Here is a 25,133-nt window from a genome sequence, read left to right on the forward strand (position 1 = left end):
TCACATAGGATTAAGCTTAGTCCTATATGATATTGATATGGTATCAATATACCGACGTAGTATCACAAAAATATATTTACTAATTTAGAGTTAATAAATAAGATTGTGATTTTAATAATTTTTTTTAATTGTTTTATTTTTATTTCTTAAAAAAAAAGTTCAATCCTATATAAAATCGATAGAGTATCAATATATCGACGGAGTATCATAGAGAATTAAGCCAAGTCCTATATGATATCATATATTGGAGTATCACAATGAATTATTTCATAACAGTGATGCTGACGTCATGCACAAAATTAAAAGAAAAAAATGGAATAAAAAAAGAAATAGTTTAGCTAATGAATCTATTAAGAATAAATAATTTTGATTGGGTGTAATTTGAATAAATAGTTTCATAATTAAGTCTCCCTTAAATATATTCTAGAGATCAAGAGCATAATTTCCTAATATTTTAGGGACTAAATGTGTTATTAATTATTATCTCCTTTTTTCCCCTTAAAATAAAAACAAACTTTGACCTGGTAAATTAAATAAGAAATAAGAAAAAAAGCAATAAAGAAGAAAGAGACATAAACTGATCAACAAAAGCGGAAACAAAAAAACAGACGACTACTTTTTCCGGCTTTGTGCCATTTCTTTCGGCTCTTTTCACCACCTTTCACCTTCTCGCCGGAAAACGCCGTACGCGGTGGCTATTTTCACCGGCTGGAATCGGAAGCGATTCCGATTATTCGAATGCTCATAGAACTTTTTGTCTTCTAATTCACCGGCCCCGTTTTTTCCCGGCGGCGGGAAATTCGTTAAATATTAACGGTGATGATGGAGACAAATTCTCTTCTACAACGGTATCGTAACGATCGTCGGAAGCTTCTAGAGTTTCTTTTATCATGTGGGTTAATTAGAGAAATTCGAACTCCTTCTGGTCCCACTTTCTCCCTCTCTAACATCAATCTCGATGTTATTAGTGCTGATTATGTTCTTGAATGTGTACAATCTGGTAAGTTTTTCTTCATTTTGGCAAGTGTTTAACAATAAAGCATAAATATATTTTGTTAGGAATGTTTAAAATAGTATTCTTGTAGTAATTTCTTAGCTTTATTGAAAGTTACATATTGAAGAAGAACTACATGAAAGGTACTAAAAATCAAAACTTTTTCCTATAGTTTAAAATATTTTAAAATTTTTTGAATAAAAATGGTAATCCCTCAGTTTCAATTTGCTTGTACTACTTCTCTTTTTAGTAAAGAATATATCTTTCCTTTTTTTTCTAAACATGTTGGTGCGTTCTACCTATATATTTAGTCTTATTTACTTTCTTAAACTCCATGTCAAGTCAAAGTCAAAACCAGGCAAACAAATTGAATGTTAAATAATGTTAGTGCTGAAAAGGCCGGGGAAGGGGGAGTGCTAATTTGACTTGTACTGCAATCTTTTTGTATGGTTTTCTTGTGTTATTCTTAATGGAATGGTGTTGCTGTATCTTCTCTGTTGTTTGTTTACATTCAAAGGCTGAAGCTTTTGTTTTCACTGTCTTTATTTTGTATGATTAGGTGGGGTGCTGGATGTTTCTTTAGCAGCTAAGAAGTATCACGATGAACGTCGACATCCAAAAACAGTAAGGAATTTACTTTTAATAAAAAAAATTAAATCTTTTGTGTTAATTCTAGATGTATAATAATATGTTTCATTTAACAGTATCGTTTATCAAAAATAATAATATTTCATTTGTCTTCGAATCTATTAAGTCGAAGAATAAATCATTGTTTGGGAAAGAAACTGCAAAATGATTTGCCTTGTCTCATGGTGGAGTTGCATTTTGATGTTTCTACCTTTGAAATGGAATAAATGTTATTCTTGTAATGCTCTCTGCAGATGCAGTTGCACACAGGCGACGCATATTTTCTTGTTACAGATCCAGAATCAGCTGGCTCCCAGCCTCAGCATATTCCGCCTTCTATTATGAAGAATCACTCCAATAATAATGGATCATGCCATTCTGATTTGACAGATTTCTCTCTTTACGGTGGTGATTATGGGGTTAACAGTAAAACTGCAGGAACTGCAGGGTCATTTAGCATTAATCAAGCTGATTTTCCATCAATAGGAATACCTGTACTTAAAACCGGTACTGTATGCTTATTATCATGATACGAAAAAGAAGAATTATGTATGAAACTGTTTTCACCTTTGGAGTAAACTGATACAAAGTTTTAGGTCTCCTGAAGGACTACTGGACGATGATTTGCGTGAATCTGCCTATGAAGTATTCCTTGCTTGCATGGTCTGCTCTGGGTAAAAATTCTTAACTATGATTCTCATTGTGTATTTGTAGTTGAGCGTCAATTTATGATTATTTGAAGGGGCTAATGAAAATGCACTAATTACATATTATGCATTCTGATGGCCATTCATTTTCGTTTACTTCTTAGCACTACATTCTCTTTCACTCTTGTAAAACTAAATTCTAACATTTAGGCTTGAGGTTCGCTTGACTGAGGGTAAAAAGAAAGAGAAGAGTCCTAGATTTCTGTCTGGGCTGAAGAGAAGAGAGAAAAGACATTCACGGTCCCTATCTGGGTCCCTGTCTTTCGATAGAAACGCCGAGCTCATTGAAACTTTCAGGACACAAATGCAGGCAAGTTTTCATTGTCTTTGTTCTTAATTTTACATTTTCTTCTGACATACCTTTGCAATTTGAAGCCAGTTAAAAACTTTTTGTGGGTAATTCTTTTGGTGAATTTTCTAACACACCCGAAAAAAGGGAGAATGAGAATTTCTATTATACAGGATGCTTAGCTATGAAATATATAGTTGCATGAAAGTTGGTGCATCCCTTGGTGCTCTTGAAGAAGTAATTTTTTTTTGGAAGGATTGGCGGGAAGATGCTGACCTGTTCGGAGAAATAAGTGATCTTTAGTTCTCTTTTCACCACAACATATTTGCTCTTTACCTAATTTCTTATTGTGTGTTGCATGCGAGCCTGAAGAACTGTAAACAAACTGCAATCGTGCATTTAATAGAGAAATCTTGCAGTTTGTGCAACCACTATGTGCCATCGCTTTTGACCCCAACTATTATAGACCAGTTGTTCTAGTCTCCATAATTGTATATGAAAATAAATATGAATATGCTAGAGGGATGGCACGCTTCATTTATAAGAGAATCATCGATGACTCCTGAAGTCTAGTTTAGCTTTTTCCCTGAACTGAAATCAAGTGGTTTACTGCGGATGTCTCGGGGAAAATGAGGTCTTTGCTAGTCTGCATTGATGAGTTTGAGGTAACGAGGTGGGATGGTGATATTAATGTGTTAAAGGGCAGCCCGGTGCACTAAAGCTCTCGCTATGCGCAGGGTCCGGGGAAGGGCCCGACCACAAGGGTTTATTGTACGCAGCCTTACCTTGCATTTCTGCCAGAGGCTGTTTCCAAGGCTTGAACCCGTGATCTCCTGGTCACGTGGCATCAACTTTACCAGTTACTCCAAGGCTCCCGTGATATTAATGTGTTAATTGAAATTTAATTAACAAGATCTAAGTATGGCAGTCACCATTGGAATCAAGTCCAGAAAATCCATAAATACTCAAAAGACTGTAATTAATGTGAAGTAGGAATGGCAATTTTCATCCAACTCATGACATATCTGCATGGTTAGTTTTTTCTTTCGAAAAGAACAATGGCTGAGGAGAGAAGTACGGTTGAAATTTTGTTCCTTTTAAATTGATCTAGAATGGAGTATTATATTACATCTTAGACAAAAAAAATCAAAAAGTTTGAAATGTGAAAATTTCCTCAGATGGTTGAAAATATGTCACATTGTTTTCAGATAATAATATATTTTTGATTAGTTCAGACTTTAAACAATAATTAGTACTCCCTTTGTCCCAATTTGTGTGTAGGTGTTTGACTGAGTACACAGTATAAGCATGAAAGGAAGACTTTTAAAAGTCGTCATCTAAAATAAGCCGTAGATATTTGTGTGTTTATAAATCATCTCATTAAGAGTAAAATGAGAAGTTTAAAATTAAATTATTACTAAATATAGAAAAGTGACTAAAAGGGTAGAGTGTCACATTAATTGGGGTGGAGGGAATATTATTTTAAATTGTTGGAGATCAAAAGTTTGGCATTTTGAGATAGACAACATTTAGGAAAGATTAAATTAAAAGTACGTCAATTAATACGGGACGGCTGAAGTCTCGAGTTTACTTCTATTTATGTAGTCTTGGTAGCAAGTATGGAAATTTCATGCTGCAGCCCGGCATGGAGTTGATTTGAAAAGAATCGTCGAAGGGGAAAGCAACGCATTAAATCTTGCTTCCGGCCACGGATAAACTTGTAGTAACCTGCCGTGTCTGTGGACTATTGGTTGAAGAGTAGAAGATTTTCAGTAGTGGGTGTCTAGGGCACAGAGAATTTTAAAAAGCAATCATATTTAAAGGTAATGAATTAAGCTTCAGACCAGCAATGAGGATATTACTGAATCTGATAGGTGATAGCTTAAATCTATCCTGTATTTGTGCAAATAGACTTATCTACCTTTTGGAAACTCTTTTGTCAACGTCCTCCAGTTAAATCTGCCCTATGAGGTGCTTCACCTCACTACACCTATTTGTAAGTTAGTCTAAATAGCCTTATGTGTGAAGTTTCATCTGATTGATTGACAGTACACTTTTTTTCCCTTTATTTTTGCACTGTTTGTTGTCCACTATGTCTTTAACTTCTTGCTTCACTAAATTGTTTCATGACTAACATATACCATTCACTAGATCTCAGAACCAATGGATGCTCTCACTCGGAGAAAGTTGGTGCGTTTAGCTTCTGAGAAATCGTTTGGACAAATTGATGTTCCTCAAATCACACTGGGGCTTTTGAATGGCACAACAAAGTCTGAATTTTTGAATGAGAAGTCATACATCCAATGGAAGAACAGACAAGTAATAGTCACTTTTCGCTTTTGTTTCATTACATGTTTTTTTCACTTAAAAATTTCAGAGTGTCGTAATTTTAACTTCAGTGGAAGTCGTCTTTCTATATTCTTTTTACTCACATTTGGTTAGATTGGGGTCCATTATGTGTTGGTTATCGTATTGGCATGTTCCATTACGCTACAATTTGGAGTTATGGTTTGTGGTGGTAATTTTTAGTTGAATCTACTTTTAAGCTAAAGGAGTAACTCAATGGTTAATCTGATAATATATGAACATCAATAAAGCAAGGATCTGAAAAATATGATTACTTTTAGCATGATGGATAATACCAAATTTGATTCTTCTTCAGAATACTATAAGGCAGAGATGTATCCAGGATTTAAGTTTTATGGGTTCAACCTTCTAGGTTCTTAGTATTGAGCCCATTATATCTTCTTATTTATGGGTTCATATCTACTATTTGTTGCAATTTTAATGACATTTTACACAAATATATGCTCCACACCCGAAAGTACTGGGTTCAATTTGAACCCAGAAACAATAAGCTGCATCCGCCCTAGCCACAAGGATAATCATGTGGTTGATCTCTTAATGTGGCCTGGTCATCACAATCTTCAAATCACAAGGTTTTTTGAAATAATTTAGGTGAAACTTGTTTTTTTTTAATTGAAATATTGCCGAGACAAACAAGTACATTTTGTTTGAATGAAACTCAAAAATATAAGGAAAAATGACTGAGCAACATGAAATTAATAAGTGTTCTCTGAAGTTGGTATTCCTATGATTCATAAATCTCATTACTGAGATATTTGTTGATTATAAACCAATTGGACTTCCAATTAATGTAAATAACTTTTCACGACCCTCTGCCTCTTAGTTATTCTAACTTCTAGATGATTCTCTTGTAGGCTAATATTCTTGAAGAACTTTTATCTGCTGAGAAATCAGTTGGAGTTTTTCTTGCAAAAATTAGGAATTTTGAGGTATGTCTGTCTGCAACTCACCTTCCTATGCTTATCAAATCTGTTCTTCAGTTGCAGATTGAGAAGATATTTGATTCTTCTGTAGGAATGGGACATTAAGATGTCTCCCTCTAAATGCAGAGAGGTGCTATTTTCCATTAGAAATATTGCTTCGACATTGTCATCTATGCCTGGAAATTGTGGTGTAAAAGGCGAAACATACTACTGGAGTGCTGGTTATCCCTTTAACATGAGGTTGTATGAGAAGCTACTCCTTGGTGTATTTGACATTCTGGAAGATGGCAAGCTCATAGAGGTTTCTGTTATATCTTTTAACCTTTTGTGTTGGTTATTCTGAATGTAGTGTACTTAATGCTTCTTATCATCAGGAAGCTGATGAAATCCTAAAGCTCATCAAATCAACATGGCCTTTGTTGGGCATTACCCAGAAGTTACATGATGTATTATATGGATGGGTGCTTTTTCAGCAGGTAACTGAGCTTAACCATGTTATTGAAGCAACCTTCTACCATCTCAGTCCTCTCCCTCTCTCAGTTGCTGATGCTTTTATTAGGCACAGAATATATGAACATATGCCGTACCTAGGAAATGAAGTTCTTATTTTCCGGCCGCATAACTCATGGACCAATACATACTGATTTCTATGAATGCATAATTTTAGCCTAGATTCTTCAATTGCATCACTGTTTGCACAAAATAGGACACCTAGAGTTGCACCCATGTTGCCACTCACTTTGAAGTCTGCTTGTTATGTTAAAAAGTTAACTGTGAAAGGTGGAGTTATATGCTATACTGAAATTTGAAGTAAGCTGTCTGCTTGTGCGTTTAATCTTCCTTTAATAACTTTTTTGTTTCCTTTTCTCCTGTAAGATTCAGGTTCTCAAATTATTACATGTGTATCCTTTTTTATGGCTTGTACCTTGCTGCTTTGGAGCCCCACCTCTCATATTATTGTTTTTTTTGACAATCTGACCCAGGTTCTGATTGAAAAGTAACGATTCATATCATGATAGGGACTCTTTTAATTCTTCTCTGTTTCTCTTTTCTAGTTATCATTTGCCATCTACCATTCTGACTTAAAGCTGTTAAGCTATATATCTTATTGATGCCTAAGGGAAGTTTAGGGACTATAACACATGAGACCTGTCATGATAGGCTAAAGAAATTTCGCCAGATGTATCTAATGGGTGAGGATTACTTATACTGGCATGGTTGCACTGTTCTCTCCGTGTTCTATAAAACAACTGACTTTTAAAAAAAATTTCTTTAACGATGATGACAAATTAACCAGTTGCCATTGTTGAATATTGAGAGGAAGTGTTTCTAGGGGAGTGAAATATTTTTTAAAAAAAAGAAAAAAGAAAAAGAGAGATAGAGATGGGGCTGAGAGAAGCTATCCTTCAAGCCTCTAGTTTTTCTTTGAGGAACTGGTCCGAGCATTACAACTTATATTTGTCCACACTAATAAGGAGGAGGGAACACCTATCAAAAAACCTGCTGGAGCTGAGCTTGTGTTAAAGCTGCGAATGAACCAAGTCAATAATAGGGAGCCTACTTTGGCTATATGATACATGCTTCTTCATTTAAGACTGTATTCTTCTTCATTTAAGACTGTATTCTTGCTGATTTTCTTGCACTTTTAATTTCGTCATTTCAAAGAATCTGAATATTAGCCTTCTTATTTTGCACATTTAAATCTAGCATTGCTCCTCACTTTGTGATAAGTCAGTTGCTTGCAGTTTGCTAACAAGGAGTTTCAATTTCTGCTCTTTGGTGGATATTTTGATGCATTTAGCATTTAAATAGTGCAAGATTAATTTCCTTGTAAAGTCATTGCTATTATTTGTAGACTTGATAAGATTTCTGATGTAGTTTCTTCTTAATTGAAGTTTGTTGGGACAGAGGAGGCGATGCTTTTGGAGTATGCAGTTCGTAAAGTGCGGAATATTCCATCATCTGAAGATGTCGTACAGAATGAAAAGAAGTATTTGGAGAGTCTAGTTTGTGTTAATGACTGCAGTGGCTCTGAGATTAGGCTAAATTTGGTGCAGTCTATCCTTTGGTCAATTGGTTTATGGTGTGACAATAAGTTGCAGGATTATCATTGGCATTTTTTTCAGGTTGTTTTCTGTGCTTGCATAGTCTTCTTATCTTCTTTCTCCGATGTGATGTATGGCTTGTTAATGGTGGTCTAACATGCAAAATTCTATATCTGATGAGAATTTTCTCCATTTGTCAGAAGCCTTCTCTTTTCAAGGGGGTGTTATCCATGGCATTGGCAGCAGGAAATCAGAAGTTCGATGCGTCTGGAAATATGGAGGTATTTGGGACAAATTTATCTCTATTAAATGCCTTTTCTGGTGGAAGAAATAAGACAACCATGGACAATATTTTGCTGGGAAACTAAATGCTCACTTGCTCTTTTTGGAGAACCTCTTTGCCTGTTGGTCTCTCTCTCTTTCTGCCGTTCCCCCCCTCTAGATGTTTCTGTAAAGAAACTGCCCAATGTGCACACTGTATATATATATATATATATATATATGAGAATGGCAGAGGCTTCATCAATAGCAGAAAAGGGAAAATCAAAATCTATAAAAGCATGAAGCCAGTATATATATGATTCTCCAGCACTAATTCTCAAAGTGTTTAACTGGAAAGGACATGGCTTAAGATCCTTTAAATTGGAATCTGTAAACTGTTTCTTTATGTAATTGGACATTTGAGTTAGACAAGAATCTAGAATTGCAATGCGTTCCAAACAAGCTACTTTTGGAGGGGCTTTTGTTTTTATACCGATTTCCAAGGTCATATTCTTCTCCCTGCATCATTTTTGTTTTAAAAGTAATTTATACCAAGACTTAATTGAAAAACATCCATACTTGCTACCTTTCCAGAAAAAGCTGTCCTCCTTATCTTCAACAAAAAAACACTCTGCTCAATTTTTTTTTATTAAGCGGCTCACCTTTCCAATCTCCCAACTATTGAAACTTTGTCTGAAAAGTTTTTTCTTCAGAGAAGCAGCTTGCTACGGTACAAGTGTTGTCAATGACTAGTTTATATAAATCTGGGAATATGTCCCTTGAGGCAGTCTTTTCCAGCCATTTATCCGGCCAAAGTTTAATCTGTTTTCTATTTCCAATCTTCAGGCTTGTACATGAATTAAATAGTTAAATTCATCCCAGCAATTTCTAATTTGCATCTATATGGCTATTTCATAGGGGAGCTTTTACCAGTTTGATGCCCCAGGGAGATCCCATCCCATATTTTACAGTCCAACTTTTTTCCAAAGTTCTTCCTTTCCATCACTAAACCTCCGATGCCATTTGAAACCATCAAATCAACTCATACACTATGTGGAAAAGAACAAAGTGCACAGAAATTTTAGAACCTACCAGTAATTCTTACCTGTTAATCTGATTATTTAACAAATAGTGGCTTGACTTATAACACCCGTATGTCTCTAAGTAGGACGGGAAAATATTAACAAAATTGACTTAGAGTAGTGTTGCCAAAGGCGTGCTTAAGCCCTAAACCGAGGCTCAAAATGTGTTGAGCGCTTCGCCTAAAGTGCACTTCAATGTCGTCCTGTGCGCTTCAACGTCGTCATCAAGGTTCTAAGGCATACTTTTCCTTCCCAATGAACCTCTTATGTAACGGTGACACTAAACAATTGGTATTTTGCTTTATCATATTTTTTTTCCAATTTTTTTGTCCATATATTTGTCATTCTTGATTTTAATTATTAGTCTTGGACTAAACATATTTATTTGTATCATCTCTCTTTGTGCTTTTTTTCATTGAAGCCCACACTTTATTTGCACTTTGCGCTTAAAGCTCTAACGAACCTTAGAGCTGTGCTTTTACTTTTGATAACACTTACTAAGACTCATTGAGTGGGGTTTGCTATGATTTTACAAAGGAAAGTATCACCTATCTTTTTTGTTTGATAAGAACTTAAAGATTGATCACCAGCCACACAATTGACAACCAAAAAAAAAAGCTTAAAAACATTAAAGTCCTAAAAATTTGTACACCATGAAAAAGGGTGCCGTTATTTTCATCAGTATCCTGCATCACCACCATTTGTTGCTATAGTGCAGAATCCTCTGCTTTCCCTGGCATTTGCTGGCCCTTGAGTAAATACAGTATCTGCTGATCCTGTTCAAGCATATTAACACCGTTCTAGGGAACCATAATTCAGTATTTTGGTGATCAAGTGTATGTGGGAGATTCCTTTTCTGTGAACTTGATAATTTTTAAGCAGGGATAGAAATGAGTTTCTTAGTGTCCTTGGGCTTGTCATCTTAGCTTTGTTTAGAAGTTTGGTTTATGGAATTTTAGTTGTAAAAGAATTATTTAAGCTTTTACTTTCTTTGCGACTCCTTTTGATGTTCTCAAGAGCAAATTGTACTTAATTCTTTAATGTTTCCTTAGAATGGTTAATATGTCTTTCTTCACACTGTTGCAGCTGATGCTCAATGCTTCAAATGAGATCATTGATAGCAAAGTCAGAATGTACGTTGAGAGGTCTGCCGAAGCTGCTTGCCAGAGGGTATGGTACCTTATGGATCTGCAAATGCAGTATAGGAATACCTGATTTTAAAACGTTTGACATATTAGCTTGATCTCAGGTTACTGATGCAATAAATACTGGATCTAAAGTAGATAAGAAACATCTCTTGGCTTTGCTTGCAAGTGAATTGAAGTCAATTGCTGAGAGACAGCTGACTGTTTACCATCCAGTCCTGAGGCATTGGTGTGCTGAATCTGGAGTACTTTCAGCTTCGAAATTGCACAGATTTTATGGTGAAAGACTGGTCAGCTTGCAGTGATAGATAATAATCTCTAGCACCTTCTTGCGTACCTTTTGGTTGTTCCTTTGAGTCAAAATTTCTTTTTCTGCTGTGTAGGAGCCATTTCTCAAGAATATATCTTGCCTTTCCGAAGATGTGAAGCAGGTGCTTGCTGCAGCTATTCTGTTAGAGAATTGCCTAATTGAGCTCCATTCATCCGAACAAGTAGAAAAGGGCGTGCATTCTCCATTGATGTTTGATTTTGAGCGTGAGGTAAATTTACACTGGAAAGCTATCATATTACAAATTTGTTTAATGAGCTTCTTCCTCTTCTGAAGCTTTCCTGGATATGGATGCCACACGTTAATTCTTTTTTTTATGCTTACCTTCTTTGCTTGAGACTGTCCTTAAAGTAGATGGAGTTTCTTTTTCCTTCTCTTTCCTCAATTGCTTGAGTTTTTCTGATGATGTGTAGGTGAACTTTTTTCAGTCCATAATATTAGTGGAAATTAGTATGTAGTGTTGCAAAAGATGCGTCGAGAATCTAGGCATGCAGGCTATGCTTTTTGCCTTGCTTAAGGGGCCAGAAACCTAGGTACTAAGACTTGCGCCTTGATGGCTATGTGGTATGTCACTAGAAAATAAATTTAGTTGGCAAAGTGATATATCAGCTGCGAAGGAAATGTTATGGATGAATATGTTAATGTTTACTCACCAAATCATACCTTTGTATCTGAAGTGAAAAAACTACTATAAAATGGTTTCTGAACTTGATTGATACCGGTTTTACATTATATTTTAATTCCCTTGACTATATAATTTTGCTGTTGTTTGTAGTTATTCTGCATTATATAGTTATTTTTTAATTTTTGCTTCATTAATGTCTTACTTCATTAAAGCTCGCACTTTTACTGGAATTTCTTGCTTAAATTAAAGCACTTACTTCCTTAAGAACTTGGGGCTCTTCTTTGTGTTCAACTATACTCCCATGTTCTGCTTATCTAGCATGAGTTACAGCATAGCTTGAATTTTCTGCTGTCCTACATGAAATGGTCAAATGATGAGAAGACACAAATGAATGTTCACAGTGAACATGTTTATACATCTCCAGCTGTGTTTTTAGTAGATTCCATTTTTAATAATTTTCACTTTATGAGACTCTAATAAGAGGTACTCTGTTGCTTTGTTTTCTTGGTTGCAAGATTGGAGAAATCGCAAGGCCAATTATTCTTGATTGGGTGATTGCTCAGCATGCGAGGATACTTGAATGGACTGGACGTGCTGCTGATCTCGAGGTTATCTTTTAATAGCTTCTAGTTGGTTGTAACATATGTAATAGTGTGATTCCTAATGTGAAAAGCATATAGAGTCATGATAATGGTGTTTGCTTCCTGCCTTTGGTCAGAATAATCTACTTGCTGATTAAACTGTACATTGGGTTTTTCTTTCTTAATCTTAGGTCCTCCTATTTAGTAATGATGCAAAGAATTCAACCCATAAGCAAATATTTATTAGCGATTAAACTGAACATAGGTGTATCTTTCATCTGAACTTATGTCTAGTCGTTGTGCTCATATATCTGTCATTTAGATATTGCTGCTATCTTCTTGTTGGAAATAGCAGTTACAATTTTGTTGTTTTTGACAATTTGTTTCTTCCTAGCAAATCTGGGATGTTGTTTGAAATTTAAATTGTCTTGTATTAATCACAGGACTGGGAACCCCTATCACATCAGCAAAAACAAGCAGCTTCAGCTGTAGAAGTATTTAGAATCATAGAGGAGGTGTGGCCCTTAATTATTGATGTTGTCCTTTTCTTTTGATAAATTTTGAGTTTAGCTTCTATTTATCTTCTAAATATTATATGGTGAAGCTACTGTTGAGTGTCTGAATATTTCCTCGGTGTTTCTCTATTTGAAATATTCCTTGGATACGGATATATACTTTTTTCTTGCTGAACTTGATTCAAACTAATGATGCTTGTCATTTCCAGAAATGCTATATATCTGGTTGCATTGGGAATTAATGTGTCTTTTCTAAAGTTGGCAAAGACTGTTTTTGTTGTTAAACTGCTCTATGGGTGATTACCATTGAGTTTAAGGCAACATATTTGGGCTTATATAGAAACTCTTAGTAAGAACGCTAAACCATGTGTTCGCAAGTTCCAATGTTACCTGTTTCAAAAAAATGTGTTCGCAAGTTCCTATGTTTCCCTTGCCATCATGTTGTTCGGATGTTGTATTGTGTGTACAGTTATGTAATCTGTGGAACTAGACATGGTTACTTTTTTGGTTTGACGGGCTTACTTCTGCCACAGTTTAAAAGTTTGATGCAGGAATGAACTAAATTTTTTGATCAATTTACTTTTTTAGGCAAACTGGTGGAATATTGTTTTGAATTTTTTCCTGAAATATTCAGTTTATGTTTTGAGGTACAGACATTCTGAGATTCGCTTGATTCATTTGGATTTCTGTACTCCATCTATATCTATATGTATATCTGGAGTATATGCAAAACAGAACAGCAAATTCACTCCTGGTTCCATGGAAAAATTGCCCTTGAGATAAGTCGAAATGAGACACTAACACATGTTCTTTCCGCTATACAATTTTTGGAAGGTTTAGCTGGATTGTTGTTTAACTGCTCACAACCTGATAGTATTCATATCTTCTTTTAGGTCAATATCCAAGTGAAGGCTTTCTTTAGTATGAGATTTTCATATCTTTTCCTCAAACAAGAAATCAACAAAAGCCTGACCAAAATCCCATTTTGGCCTATGTTGCGATTTGGTCCTTATTTTTCCCAACCATGCTAACTTTGTATGTTTGGTCATTTATGGTTAAGTGATTCAAAGTTGATAGGTGGCCAAATTCTCAACCATTTCTGGTTAGCGTCAAGTGATGTTGAAGCCCGCAGGTAAAATTTGGAAAAAGAATCATTAACTACAATAAGGAAAATGGAAGAATGGGGGTGAATCAAGCATTAACCAGAAAAGGATGCAATATTGCACGTCTAATGGAAAAATGGAATAAAAGGATAAGAATTGGTACCAAAGTAAATAAAACAGAAGATAAATATCAAATCTCACATGTTTGTCATCTTTGTAATGTGATCACCAGGTAACCATCCCCTTTTTGCTTTACCTAGCCAGCAACCCCATGTTACTTCCCATAGACCGTAGTCCCTAGGTCATACCATTCTCTCTTGTCCCCTGACCTCTAAGCTACTGAATTTTGTGTAGTATCGGCCATCCCTCACCAGCCTTCTCCATACTTTGCCGAACACTTTGGTCCTAGCCGAGCCCAACACATTTCTTTTCCCAGACCACAGGCCGCCTTATCCCCATTCTAGACCCACTTTCTCATTCCTGATTCAATAGCATTAGCAACCCTTCTCGGCTTCTTCTGCATCTAGGCTCCGTGTTAAGAAAACTCCCTCTGTAAGTTAGTCGAAACACTCTCACATCATGAAATTCACTTTCTTTTTCTCCATCATTCCATTTCCTACAATAAATCATTTTCAAATTAGTCAAGGGTCCATGGAAGGTAAAGAGAACGAAGGTCAATAAAAGAGTAGTTGCTGTATATTACTCCTTTTACTTAAATTAATCTTAACTTTTGATCCATGTTTTGGTCCTCTTTATAGTTAATTGAGATATGGTCATCCACAAAGAGAGCTGAGTGGAAGAGAGGATAGGAAGAGAAATTCTTATTTTTATTTTGACAGGTACAAAAAATTTTCTGACCAGGGGAGAAATTGTAGAGAAGAGGGCTAGATGTCTCTTAGGGAGAGTTACATTAAACAAGCCCTCCAGTCTCCTGAAGATTGGTGGAGAGAATATCATGAAAGGCCTATTGCATTTCACCACTTGATGTGTAGTCTCTGCAGTAATACTAGACAGTAGAAGACCTTTAAGTGATGTATCTCATGGAGCAGGCACCAAGAAGAATAACGCATGCGCATATAGTAGACTTATATTCTTTCTACCCATGCACATATAGTAGACTTAGATTCTTTCTGCTAGCTGGAATTAAGATTCTTTCATTATCAATTTCTATTTATATCTTCTTAAACCAACAATGAACTTATATTACAAAACGAAACATCAGATAAATTAAGCCCATTCAAAACGACTTTGTGTTTGCTAAGTGTTTTTTTAATAGTTTAATTACTCTACGTTTAGCACGTGCATGCATGTTAGTCCATAAAACTTCATGCATCTCTATCTTCAGGAGATTACTAGGTCTCTGTGTTTGCAGAGCCTGTATATGTTTTTGCCTATGCTTGTACTTTCTGCTGTGCTCTCTCTTTGAAGTTATTTTAGGTAGATCCTGTTCGTGGTTGCTATACTGTCTGTTTGTTTGTTTTCTCTGGATTTCATCTCCGAGTTGATTTGCAGACTGTTGATCAATTTTTTGAGCTGAGGCTTCCAGTGGATATCACGCACTTGCAGGCTTTACTTTCCATAATCTTTCACACATTGGATGCCTACTTGCAGAAAGTGGTTAACCAGTTAGGTAGCGTGACTCCTGAAATCCAATAAGTCTTCATATTTATTTGTCCATTTCTGCTTCGAGTTATAACCATTCTTGTGTACTGTGCGAAAAGAACACGTGTCTAGATTGAATCTCTTTTTTCGTGCTTCCAAAATTGTTTTACCCAAAAAGTTGGTGCTGTTCTTGTGGATGATCGAAATTTTTTGGGGTCTTCATCAATAATTGCATGTGGCAGATATGTGAATGTTGGTGGTCATCTGATTGGGATATATGGTTGAATTTATAACTGACCTGAACATAGTTGATTCTCTGGTCTTCTAGACATTACAATCCTTTTAAATCCTTTATGGGAAGTCTTCTTTTTGGTTTTGCAGGAACTTGTATTATGTCCTCAAAAATATTGTCATTGCTTTCATCTTCTCTTTGAAATACTGGGTTTGCGAATTTTCTTCCTGTTACATAAGGATTTTGCAGTTTAATGATTTCTAGGAGGACATGTTTAGAGAAGATCGGTTAGGTAATTGCTACATTACATGGATTTGGGATTGGCCAGTAAGGAACATCTTTTGTCTTGTTATGCACAGCCATTGATATTACACTTCTAACCACCAGAGCTTTCAGGCACTTACAAAGAAAAAACTTGTTCTGCTAATATATCTTCTGATCAGCATATTAGCATATTATTTTTCGCAGTTCTTATTTGATATCAATTGCAAATTGTTGAATGGTGCAGTTGACAAGCATAATCTTTATCCTCCTGCTCCTCCCTTGACTCGTTATAAGGAGACAGCATTTCCGAGTGCCAAGAAAAAGTTGGTTGAATCTGTGGTTCTTGATAATGTGGTGAATAAGAAGTTGGGCGCCTTGACAACGTCCAAACTTTGTGTCAGAATGAACACCCTTCAAGTGAGTGCAAGCTCTTTCTATTTGATGTTTTTCTAACTTTCAGTTAGTGTAGTGACGGCGATGACTGATGTTGCTATATTCATTTTTATAATGTCATGCATCAGGTGTTCATATTTTGCTTTTAGAGCGTCTCACATTGGTTGAGAATATGTGCTTTTGTCTTCTTCTATAGTCTTGGGAAACCCTCAATTCAAGAGCTAGCTTTTGAGGTTGAGTTGACCCAATATATATTTTCGTTACATGGTATTAGCTAGACCCATTCCTATTACCCAATGTTGTTACCTTATGTTACAGGAAAATTGAGCTGGTAGCCAATTTTACCCTTCTATAGTCTTGGGAAACCCTCAACTCAAGAGCTAGCTTTTGAGGTTGAGTTGACCCAATATATATTTTCGTTACATGGTATTATCTAGACCCATTCCTATTACCCAATGTTGTTACCTTATGTTACAGGAAAATTGAGCTGGTAGCCAATTTTACCCTGCTATTTAAGCTATATCTAGTTTTTTCAAATTAGTTTGTTCTTTCAAATTAGTTAACTTGTAGCCAGTGTAGGTAAACTTCAGACAAAAGCACTCCTCCTCCTCCTCCCTTGTCTATTTAATTATATTCTTCGCCAGTTTGTTGAACAAGTCTCTGTATCAAACGATTCAAGATAAAGAAAAAACAATATTGAACTTTCGACATAAAACTAGTCCCAATTCAACCAAAAACATGTAAAGACAAACATGCCAATGTGCCCGGGTTAAAGTAACAGTGGAAATTAGCTTATAGATCTTTCTGTTATGAAGTATTTATCTTTTGTTCATTTTGATATTGCTCCTCTCAGGAATCTGAAAGTACTTGGGTGAGATATGATACAAAAAGTTCAACTATGATTTATGTTAGACTTGTCAAGTTTGAAGGACATTTGGGTCTGAACTCTGAAGTTAGGTTTAGTAGTTCAAATCTTTTGATATGTCTGAAGTCTGGGCACTTCCAAGACAAATTTCAGATAAAAACGTCTGAAGTTTGGGATTAACAAGATAAACTTCAAACAAAAAATTCTGAAATTTGCTTGCACAAGCTATATGCCAAACTTCAAACAGTTTGTACGTGTGAGAAAGGAGTTGTCACTAGATTTTGTTTGTACGTATAAATTAGAAAATAATTCTTTATTTTTCAATTGTGACTTTTAATTTGATTGTTACATAAAGCGAAATTCAGTTTTATCTGTTTGATCGACTTGCTATTCACCTCTTGGACTGTCTCTTCCAATCCTTTCACCTTAAAAGGGAAAAGAAACTCGATAATTGATTTCTGATGTCTGGGGATTTTTTTTTATTTTTCTTGATCAAAGGATATCTCCCTTGTGGAATCTTTTTTCCTTCCCATATTGTCATTGATTCCCTAGTTTAACTTATAACTGTGGAAGACCCATTTCTCCAAATTTACTTGAGATATCATGTTCTCTGCTTCTATTCCTTGCATTAGGTTGGTTCACTCTAACTCTATTTAATCACAGAAACTACAATTTTTCTGATGACAGTGATACCTTCTTCATACAGTATATGCAGAAAAAAATTTCCTCCCTTGAGGATGGTATTAGGGAGTCGTGGTCAGCTGTTAGAGTTTTTAAAGATCAGACACGCCGTAAGTTCTGCTTCTTTACTTTTACAAAGTATAGTTTACTATTATTTGAAGATAGTCCTATTCTCTCAGCCATATTTTTTGGAGACGTTGTAGTTAGTTGCTTATTTTATTGTTGGAGTATATCTTATACCGTGCCATTTGAAAATTAACCATGAAGATCAACAAGAAAGTAACCTCAACCTTTTAGGGGTTCCATAGAAACGCTGAGGTTAAGAGGTTTATGCTGTCAGATATTTTCTCTGCTTGAAAGAAAATGCAAATTTCAGTTTTAAGCTTGATAAAGCTATTAACATATTAGATGAGTTGAGGAATTATCTGAAGATTATCTACCTTTGAATAGTTATTTTATTGATCTCCATTCTTGTTACCTTCACAGCTGATGAGGATTCTCATTGGACTTCAAATGGGATTTTGGAAATGTGTAGTGAGTCAGTTGATGAGCTTTTTGTTGCCACCTTTGACTGCATCCGTGATAGCGCTGCTGATGCTATCAAGAGAACTTGTGCGTTAGTGGGTAAGTGAACTATCCTGGTTTTATTTAGTGCTAGTGGAATTACACTTGGTATACAGTGTGGAACAGCATATTGACATCTCTCAATAATATGACGATGTAATTACTAGTATGTTCGCTGTTCAAAGAATCCTAATTGGGTCTTGTTATTTTGTAACAGAAGTTATCCTTTCTTAGTATTTGATTTCTGTTTCGGAAGATGCTAATTATATATTGTTGAGTAAACATTATTGTACTATTTATCCTCAAAAAAAGGTAATATAAAGGCCGTTTCATCACCTGACAGTCAGTGAAAGTGTATTTACTTGCTTCTATTTTGATCTGGAGTCTAGGGAAATCTCTTCCTTCTGGGGACCATCAGAGACATACTCCCATGTTGATCTGACATGAGTTTTTCGGAACATGGTTGAAGGAGGCTATGTATCTCTCATTCAAGTCACGAGGACCTTTCAGTTTGAAACATGGGTTGAAGTTATGGCACAAACTTATCTTGGTTTATTGACAAATGATTTTGGGCTACAAGTGGGACCTATGAAGTGTTCATGCTGGCTTTCATCAAATTTTACTATGAATCTTTGAAAACTAGGAAGAAGGTTGCCCAAGCCTAACAAGGTGTCTAATATTTAGAAATCTCCCTGGGCATAAAGTGTCCTATCCAAGCAAATGTAGGTAGCAAGATATTGAGAACATCCTGTGTCGGGTATTACCCCTAAAATTAAGTCAAATGGTGTTGAAATTTTGAATGTGGAATCTCCTTGCAGTATCAGGGAATGCACCTCCTCAAAGGTCTCCAAAGCATTTATCATGCTAGTGCATAAACCTTTTTTTAATTTAGCTACTTATTCTGTTTTTTTAAAATTTATCCATGTATTTATTGTTTTTCTCTCAAGAAAATGCTATTATCTTCTTAATATGCTTCTGGCAACCGAAAGCCTCTATTGGTGCTGTTGGAAGGCTTTCTTTTGGGCATATGCTTTATAAAGTGCTTGCGCAAATTGAATTGAAGGGATGTCCTTGATGGTTTGGTGACTTTTGATTATTGAAATGTTGAATGACCCAATTGCTACATAAATTATTGTTACAAATTGCTTCTTGATTGTGCTTTAGTTTTTTTTTTTTAATCGTTCTTTTTTCTTTTCTTTTATTATTAGAGTACTGCTGTTCTGTTAACAATTAACAAAAAGAGTACTGTTGGTCTGTAAGTCTTTCATGCCATTATTAGTATGTTCAAATGGTCATTTGTTTATTAAAAGGTAAAATGGGCATCTTGCAAACATGTGGAATCACTTAAACTCTATGTTTGGTGTATTAATTTAAATTCGTGAAAGCTTGTTTTTAAATGATATAGTTTCATGTGTGCATTCAACTTGAACATGCAATAGAACTGGCCTCTCTCAGTGTTTACTTGATTTGCAAGATAGACGTTCTTGGTATCCTCTTAAAGCTCTTTAATGTCTTTTCACAACTTTCTTTTATCATATTAATAAATGCTGTGCGACTTTTGAGAAATTATTCATTCTTGGATTTGATGGCAGTGTATAATTTGCTTTCTGAGTTTTGAAGGCAAAAAATGCTTCCTTTGGCTCTTTTACAAAGTTTTATCCTAAGCTATTCGTATGTGATTTCTAGGAGCTAGAGTTGTGTTTTGGGACATGAGAGAACCATTCATATTTAATTTATATCATGGTGATGTTGAAGGAGCACGACTGGAAACTATACTTCCACAGTTTGATAGAGTAAGACATTCAATATTTCACTCTGCAGTCTACTCCCTAGTCCCCTCTCCTCCTCCGTATCCCTAAATATAGGAAAGAAACGATAAAAGGATTGCATATTCTTTTTCAATGCCTGGTTTAATAGTCAGACCTTTCCAGGATATCTTATTCACTACATTTTTTGTTTTCTAGGTCCTCAATAATGTTTGTGCTCTGATTGATGAAACTCTCAGAGACATTGTAGTGAAAAGTATTTTTATGGCATCTCTGGTACGATCTCACATCTCATTCTCGTGAATTTTTCTATTATGATTCCAATTGTCCAGTTCTGACTCTCTGATTTCACTGGATAGGAAGGTTATGCTTGGGTGTTACTAGATGGAGGTCCTTCGCGTGCATTTTCTGATTTTGATGTTGTCATGATGGAAGATGACCTCAATATATTAAAGGTCAGTTCCTCTTCTAACTTTCTTATTACTTGTGGTCATTGTGCTTATTAAAGCAGCAGTTGAATTTGGTGTTCTCAAGCAGCAGTAGTTATTTTAAACAGATCTGACCAGCACGATTGCCCCTCAAAGTCCTTGTAATTTTACTTGCATAGAACACTCCCCAGTTAAAATGGTACTGGGAATTAAAATTGAAGTTGCATACGGGAAAACAAAGTTGAAAACTTCCTTTGCCTCTGGATACCTTCTTTTAAGAAGGATGTCTAAGTTCTGTAATCTTCTAAAGGCAAGAAGTCACCCTGAGATTCCCAGAGTAGCTGTTAGTAAGTATAAGAGAAACTCTGTTATAGCCATTTCCGTACATTAAATGTACTCTACAGATAGAGGAATACATAGAGTTGCTGGCAATTTCAGTTCTTGATTGTCGCCAGCAAAGTATAGAACTTCAGCTATTAGAAAGTGTATATTTCTTGGTAGTGTCTTCTTTCAAATTATGAATTCTTTTTAGGTGTGATATCTTCTGAAGTTTTTGCTCAGAAGTCTTTTCATGTTCGTCAGTTTAATATTTAGCAGCCCCTAGAATCTGAACTGTTTTAGTATGTTGTTTCCAAGAAGTACCTTAGCAAGCCATGTTTATGTTGAAGCTGAGGCTCAGGTAAGCCTTCAATCTTGCAATCTCATCAACATCATCACCAGTGACCACAATATTCTAAACATTTATTGATCTTCTTGAAGGCCATTTTGTTATTTAGTTTTGAAGAAAGATTCAATTGTGTGTTATGAGCCTAGGTAAAACTTTCTTTTTTGTAATGATGTCATCATCTGTTTGAGTTAGCTTGAAGTCTACTCAGGAAATTCTTATGTGTCAGGAATATCATGTATCCAATCAATTGTTTTTCTCACAATCCTCTGGGAGATGTCTTGTAGATATTCTTAGGTCTTTCAAGTTTCAACTAGGACAACGATTTCTGTAGCTATTTAGATTCGTAATAAGTTGTCTTTTCTCTGAGCTAATGATCCTTGTCTCTCGTAGTCTTATTTATTATATTTCCATAATTGTTATTTTTAGTAACCAAAAGTGCAAGAAATTGTTCCTCAGTACCTGCTTGGACTCCATTGACGCCTCATCTCTAATTTTGCCTCCAAGGTGGTATATTGGCATGATCATTGGGCCCTAGGCTTTTGATCTAGTGGTAAGAGCATAAAGCATGATGTGTGAATTAGGCACACTTCATATTTTGAACACGGGCACTGCTAAAGCCTGGTATTCCACAGAAAAGGTGTGGGTCCTTTATCCACCGAGTTTTGAACCATGCGCTATTGACCCTTGGGGACTTCTCGGCTATAAAGAAAATATTAGCCTGATCATTGAAATTTACTATTCTAGACAATTCTTCTCGTGTAGGCTGGCTTAATTTGTGTTGACCTTTTGCTTTCTTTTCCTAATTATTTTAATTCCTTGGTTTCCAATACTAAAATAATTTATCTAGTAAATTAAGGGTTCTCAAAATAGAAGTTCTCTGAATTTCACACTTACCCGAAACTGAGGTACAAATTTTTAACCAGACCTTAAAGAGTCCAGGCTCACACTGAATGTATCCATTGGTGATGTAAAAGTTTTGTACTTAAACTCAGCTAGTTGATATTGCCTATATTGATCTTTTGCTTCCATTATGTTCAGTTTTTAGATATCTGTATTAGTTATGAGAGATATTCAGCGACTATTTCAGAAACAAAAATTATGTCTCTTTCACTTTCCAGGACTTGTTTGTTGCTGACGGAGAAGGACTTCCCCAATCGCTAGTTGAAGAAGAAGGAAGATTCGCTCATCAAATCCTCAGTTTATTTTCCCTCCGGGTTTGTTAAGAACTAATTAAAGCTTTTGGCCTGTTTATGTGTGTGTCTAATGCATGCTGTGGGACCTATTTGATTCTTTGGTTTTCAAAGCAGGCTGAATCTGTGATCCAATTGTTGATGACTTCTAGTGAACACAGTTCAATAGGACTTGAAGCACATAAATATGGCCACAGACATCTGGGAGATGCACACACCTTGATACGCGTTTTATGTCACAAGAAGGAGAGAGAAGCTTCGAAATTCTTGAAGCGGCATTACCACCTCCCACCATCGTCAGGTGCCCTTTTGAATCCTTTTAGTTTGTTATGGTTTTCCAAAATGCCGATATGGGGCTTTGAGTGATTTAAAATCTTTGTTGTTATTGTCAATCAATGGATTATGGACATAGTTAACATACTACAGTCAAACCGAGGACTAAGAGTAGTATTATGTGTGTTGAAAAGCAATTTCCTTGAAAATTGTATAAAAACTTTAAAATTAGCATGTTTGGACATTAAATACTCTTTCAGTATCTTCAACTGCAATTACGGAAGTTTAGTATTAGCAAATACTGGTTTGGCCCTCACTATTTTAAGATATTGAACTTCAGTATTTCGAAATACTGGTGAAATGCTGAAAACTTATTTGAAGAGTATTTCAAGCGAATAATGGTTTTCATTCACAAATTTTCAACTTTTTTTTTCAAGTGAAGTTCTATGTAGAAACACAAACGAACTAAATACACTTTTTTTCGACTTCAACCAAATATTGTTCAATGCGTACTAAAAGCTATTGAAAAATCATCTGCTCAGACTTCCGTTTTGTATTCCAGTTCAACAACTATTTGAAGTTATTGCTCCCTCGGTCTCAATGTATGGGGCACACTTTCCTTTTCAGTCAATGTCAAAAAGAATACACATTTTCTTATTTGAAATATTTTTAAGGACACTATCAACATTTGGCAATAAGTCCACAAATGTGTACTCTTCTGTTCAAAAATTCATTTATTTTAACGGTAGTTTTGGAACATTGCAAATCTTTCATATTTCTTAAACTCTGTGTCCAATCAAACTACATCACATAAATTGGGACGGAGGGAGTAGTTCATTTGTACCCTATATTGTTCTAGTGATCACATGCTTTTCTGGGAATATTGACACAAATTTGGGTGGTTAAGTATTTTTGGCTGCTGAAGTCCAATTTTTTTGGAGTGCAGTGTATGATGAGACTGCAGCAGAGGACGCCTCTATGAAGTCGCCACTTATGGCAGATCTCATTAAAAGGAGCGCTTCGTTTCGTTGGTCTGACAAAAGCAGTAGCAGTTTCAGATCTTTAAAGAAGAAAATTCAAGACGCAACATCAGATTTTAGGCAAGTGGGATGGTGATGATGGCCGGCTTCCTAATATCAGTTCCCGTTGAAGGTACTTGTTAGTTGTTCGTTGGCATTTGACCCCAAAATCACAAAGCTGCATAAATCCAAATTGCATTAAAATGAAGACTGAGAGGGTACTCCATTTGGGAGTATTATGCTCAGAAAATTTTGTCATGTTTGCTTCTAACTTTGAAGTTGTAGATCAATGTTATGAACTCTGGGGCTCAAAAATAAAAGTAAAAGAAACATTCCCCGATTATGTTATGTCTACATCTCATACCTAATTAAGAAGAAAAATGAACATTGTGATATATCATGTATGCCTGTCCTTACTCTCTACATTATTGAAATTTGACATGTTCTTTTCTGTTCCACCACAACCCGCTCGGGTAGTCTGTCTTCGCCATTTTCTGTTCTTCAATTTTTCTCGAGTTGTTGCAGTATTGCTCCGACATTTTTTAAGTTGGTTGATGAGAGTTCGATTCCGACCTTGTAATCCCCTCCACCCGTTTCCCTTTCCCTACCCCCAATTATTCTTTTTTTAAAGTACATACGCTTGGCTGGTTGAACTACTGAATTTTCCACTGAAAGATTTTATCCTAACAATTTTGTAGAGGGGGAATAATCACCTTCTACTGTAAGCCTTCTCCGATTACTTCATTTTTTGAGTCGAGGATCTATTGGAAATAGTCTCTTTATCTCACAAAGGTCGGGTAAGGTATGCATACATCTTACCCTTCCCAGGTCGCACTAGTGAGATTACACTGGGTATGTTGTTGAATAATCACCTTGTAGATGGATGATACAAAACGATGGTATTCCTCAATGTTGACACTTTCATGTTCATCTAGGCTTGATAATTCAATGTCGTCCAAGCATGCACCCGCATCAGATTGTTATGGGCAGTTTACCTTTGATATGACTTTGTTTTATGCTATCAGTGTATATATAGAATGTTATCAACTTGAAATTTAGTACATTGACGTTGTTGCCATACTTGATAACATTATTTGAGTGAAACAAGGCTTGTGCATTGGATCAAAACATAGATTTATTTCTGCATTATCACTAACTCCCCATTAGTTGAGTATTTAACCATTCGAAAATTGCCTTTAGTACCTAATCTCTTGGCAATACAACCAATATCAACAACACATTCTTTACTTTAATGGTTATGAACATTATTTTCTTTCATCATCCACACATGTTGAATGCTCGTTATACCACATAACGAGAGACAATCGTTCAACATTCCAACATGAATCTCGTAGCATAAATCATTTTGGTACTATAATTGGTAAATTTCTCGCCAAGAATTGGAACCAAGTTCATAAATTCGAGTAGATAAGAGACCAACAGAGGGAAAATCCTAACCAAGAAACCAAGTTAATTACAAGCATGTTTTATATGATCTCCAGCTAGGAAGAACAATATATTCACTAGTGATGGGACTAGTAACATTGCTCTAGACCTTATACCCAAGATGTCAATCATATAAAGCAATCCACCACAA

The 25,133-nt window shown here is 35.6% G+C and overlaps 1 protein-coding gene across 3 annotated transcripts; it reads left to right on the top strand.

Moving 5' to 3' along the window:
* The first annotated feature begins 546 nt into the window (after nucleotides 1-546).
* LOC129889999 (protein unc-13 homolog) lies at nucleotides 547-24,000 on the top strand. Of its 3 annotated transcripts, XM_055965487.1 has the most exons (26): nucleotides 552-1,000; nucleotides 1,554-1,618; nucleotides 1,876-2,128; nucleotides 2,229-2,295; nucleotides 2,479-2,638; nucleotides 4,769-4,936; nucleotides 5,839-5,913; nucleotides 5,999-6,208; nucleotides 6,282-6,383; nucleotides 7,803-8,033; nucleotides 8,153-8,233; nucleotides 10,382-10,465; nucleotides 10,545-10,730; nucleotides 10,824-10,979; nucleotides 11,909-12,001; nucleotides 12,418-12,489; nucleotides 15,105-15,222; nucleotides 15,935-16,107; nucleotides 17,655-17,739; nucleotides 18,116-18,253; nucleotides 19,880-19,986; nucleotides 20,158-20,235; nucleotides 20,319-20,414; nucleotides 22,173-22,268; nucleotides 22,362-22,545; nucleotides 23,464-24,000. In XM_055965487.1, the coding sequence occupies exons 1-26, from the start codon at nucleotides 820-822 to the stop codon at nucleotides 23,631-23,633; spliced, it is 3,429 nt and encodes a 1,142-aa protein (XP_055821462.1). In that variant the 5' UTR covers nucleotides 552-819; the 3' UTR covers nucleotides 23,634-24,000. The 3 variants fall into 3 exon arrangements, 2 of the variants coding, with proteins under 2 accessions (XP_055821462.1, XP_055821463.1); XR_008766977.1 differs by lacking the exons at nucleotides 22,362-22,545; nucleotides 23,464-24,000 and having other exon boundaries at nucleotides 547-1,000; nucleotides 20,323-20,414; nucleotides 22,173-22,264; XM_055965488.1 differs by lacking the exons at nucleotides 552-1,000; nucleotides 1,554-1,618 and having other exon boundaries at nucleotides 2,074-2,128; nucleotides 2,218-2,295.
* Nucleotides 24,001-25,133: the final 1,133 nt, after the last annotated feature.

Source organism: Solanum dulcamara, chromosome 5, assembly GCF_947179165.1.
Source record: "Solanum dulcamara chromosome 5, daSolDulc1.2, whole genome shotgun sequence".
Lineage (NCBI taxonomy): Eukaryota > Viridiplantae > Streptophyta > Magnoliopsida > Solanales > Solanaceae > Solanum > Solanum dulcamara.

Bases quoted from the DNA above. Each gene is read 5' to 3' on its own strand.
- LOC129889999 (XM_055965487.1), top strand. From the start codon at position 820: ATGATGGAGACAAATTCTCTTCTACAACGGTATCGTAACGATCGTCGG. The intron at 1,619-1,875 runs GTAAGGAATTTA...TGCTCTCTGCAG, and splicing joins AACGTCGACATCCAAAAACA to ATGCAGTTGCACACAGGCGA. The intron at 18,254-19,879 runs GTAAGTGAACTA...TGTGATTTCTAG, and splicing joins GAGAACTTGTGCGTTAGTGG to GAGCTAGAGTTGTGTTTTGG.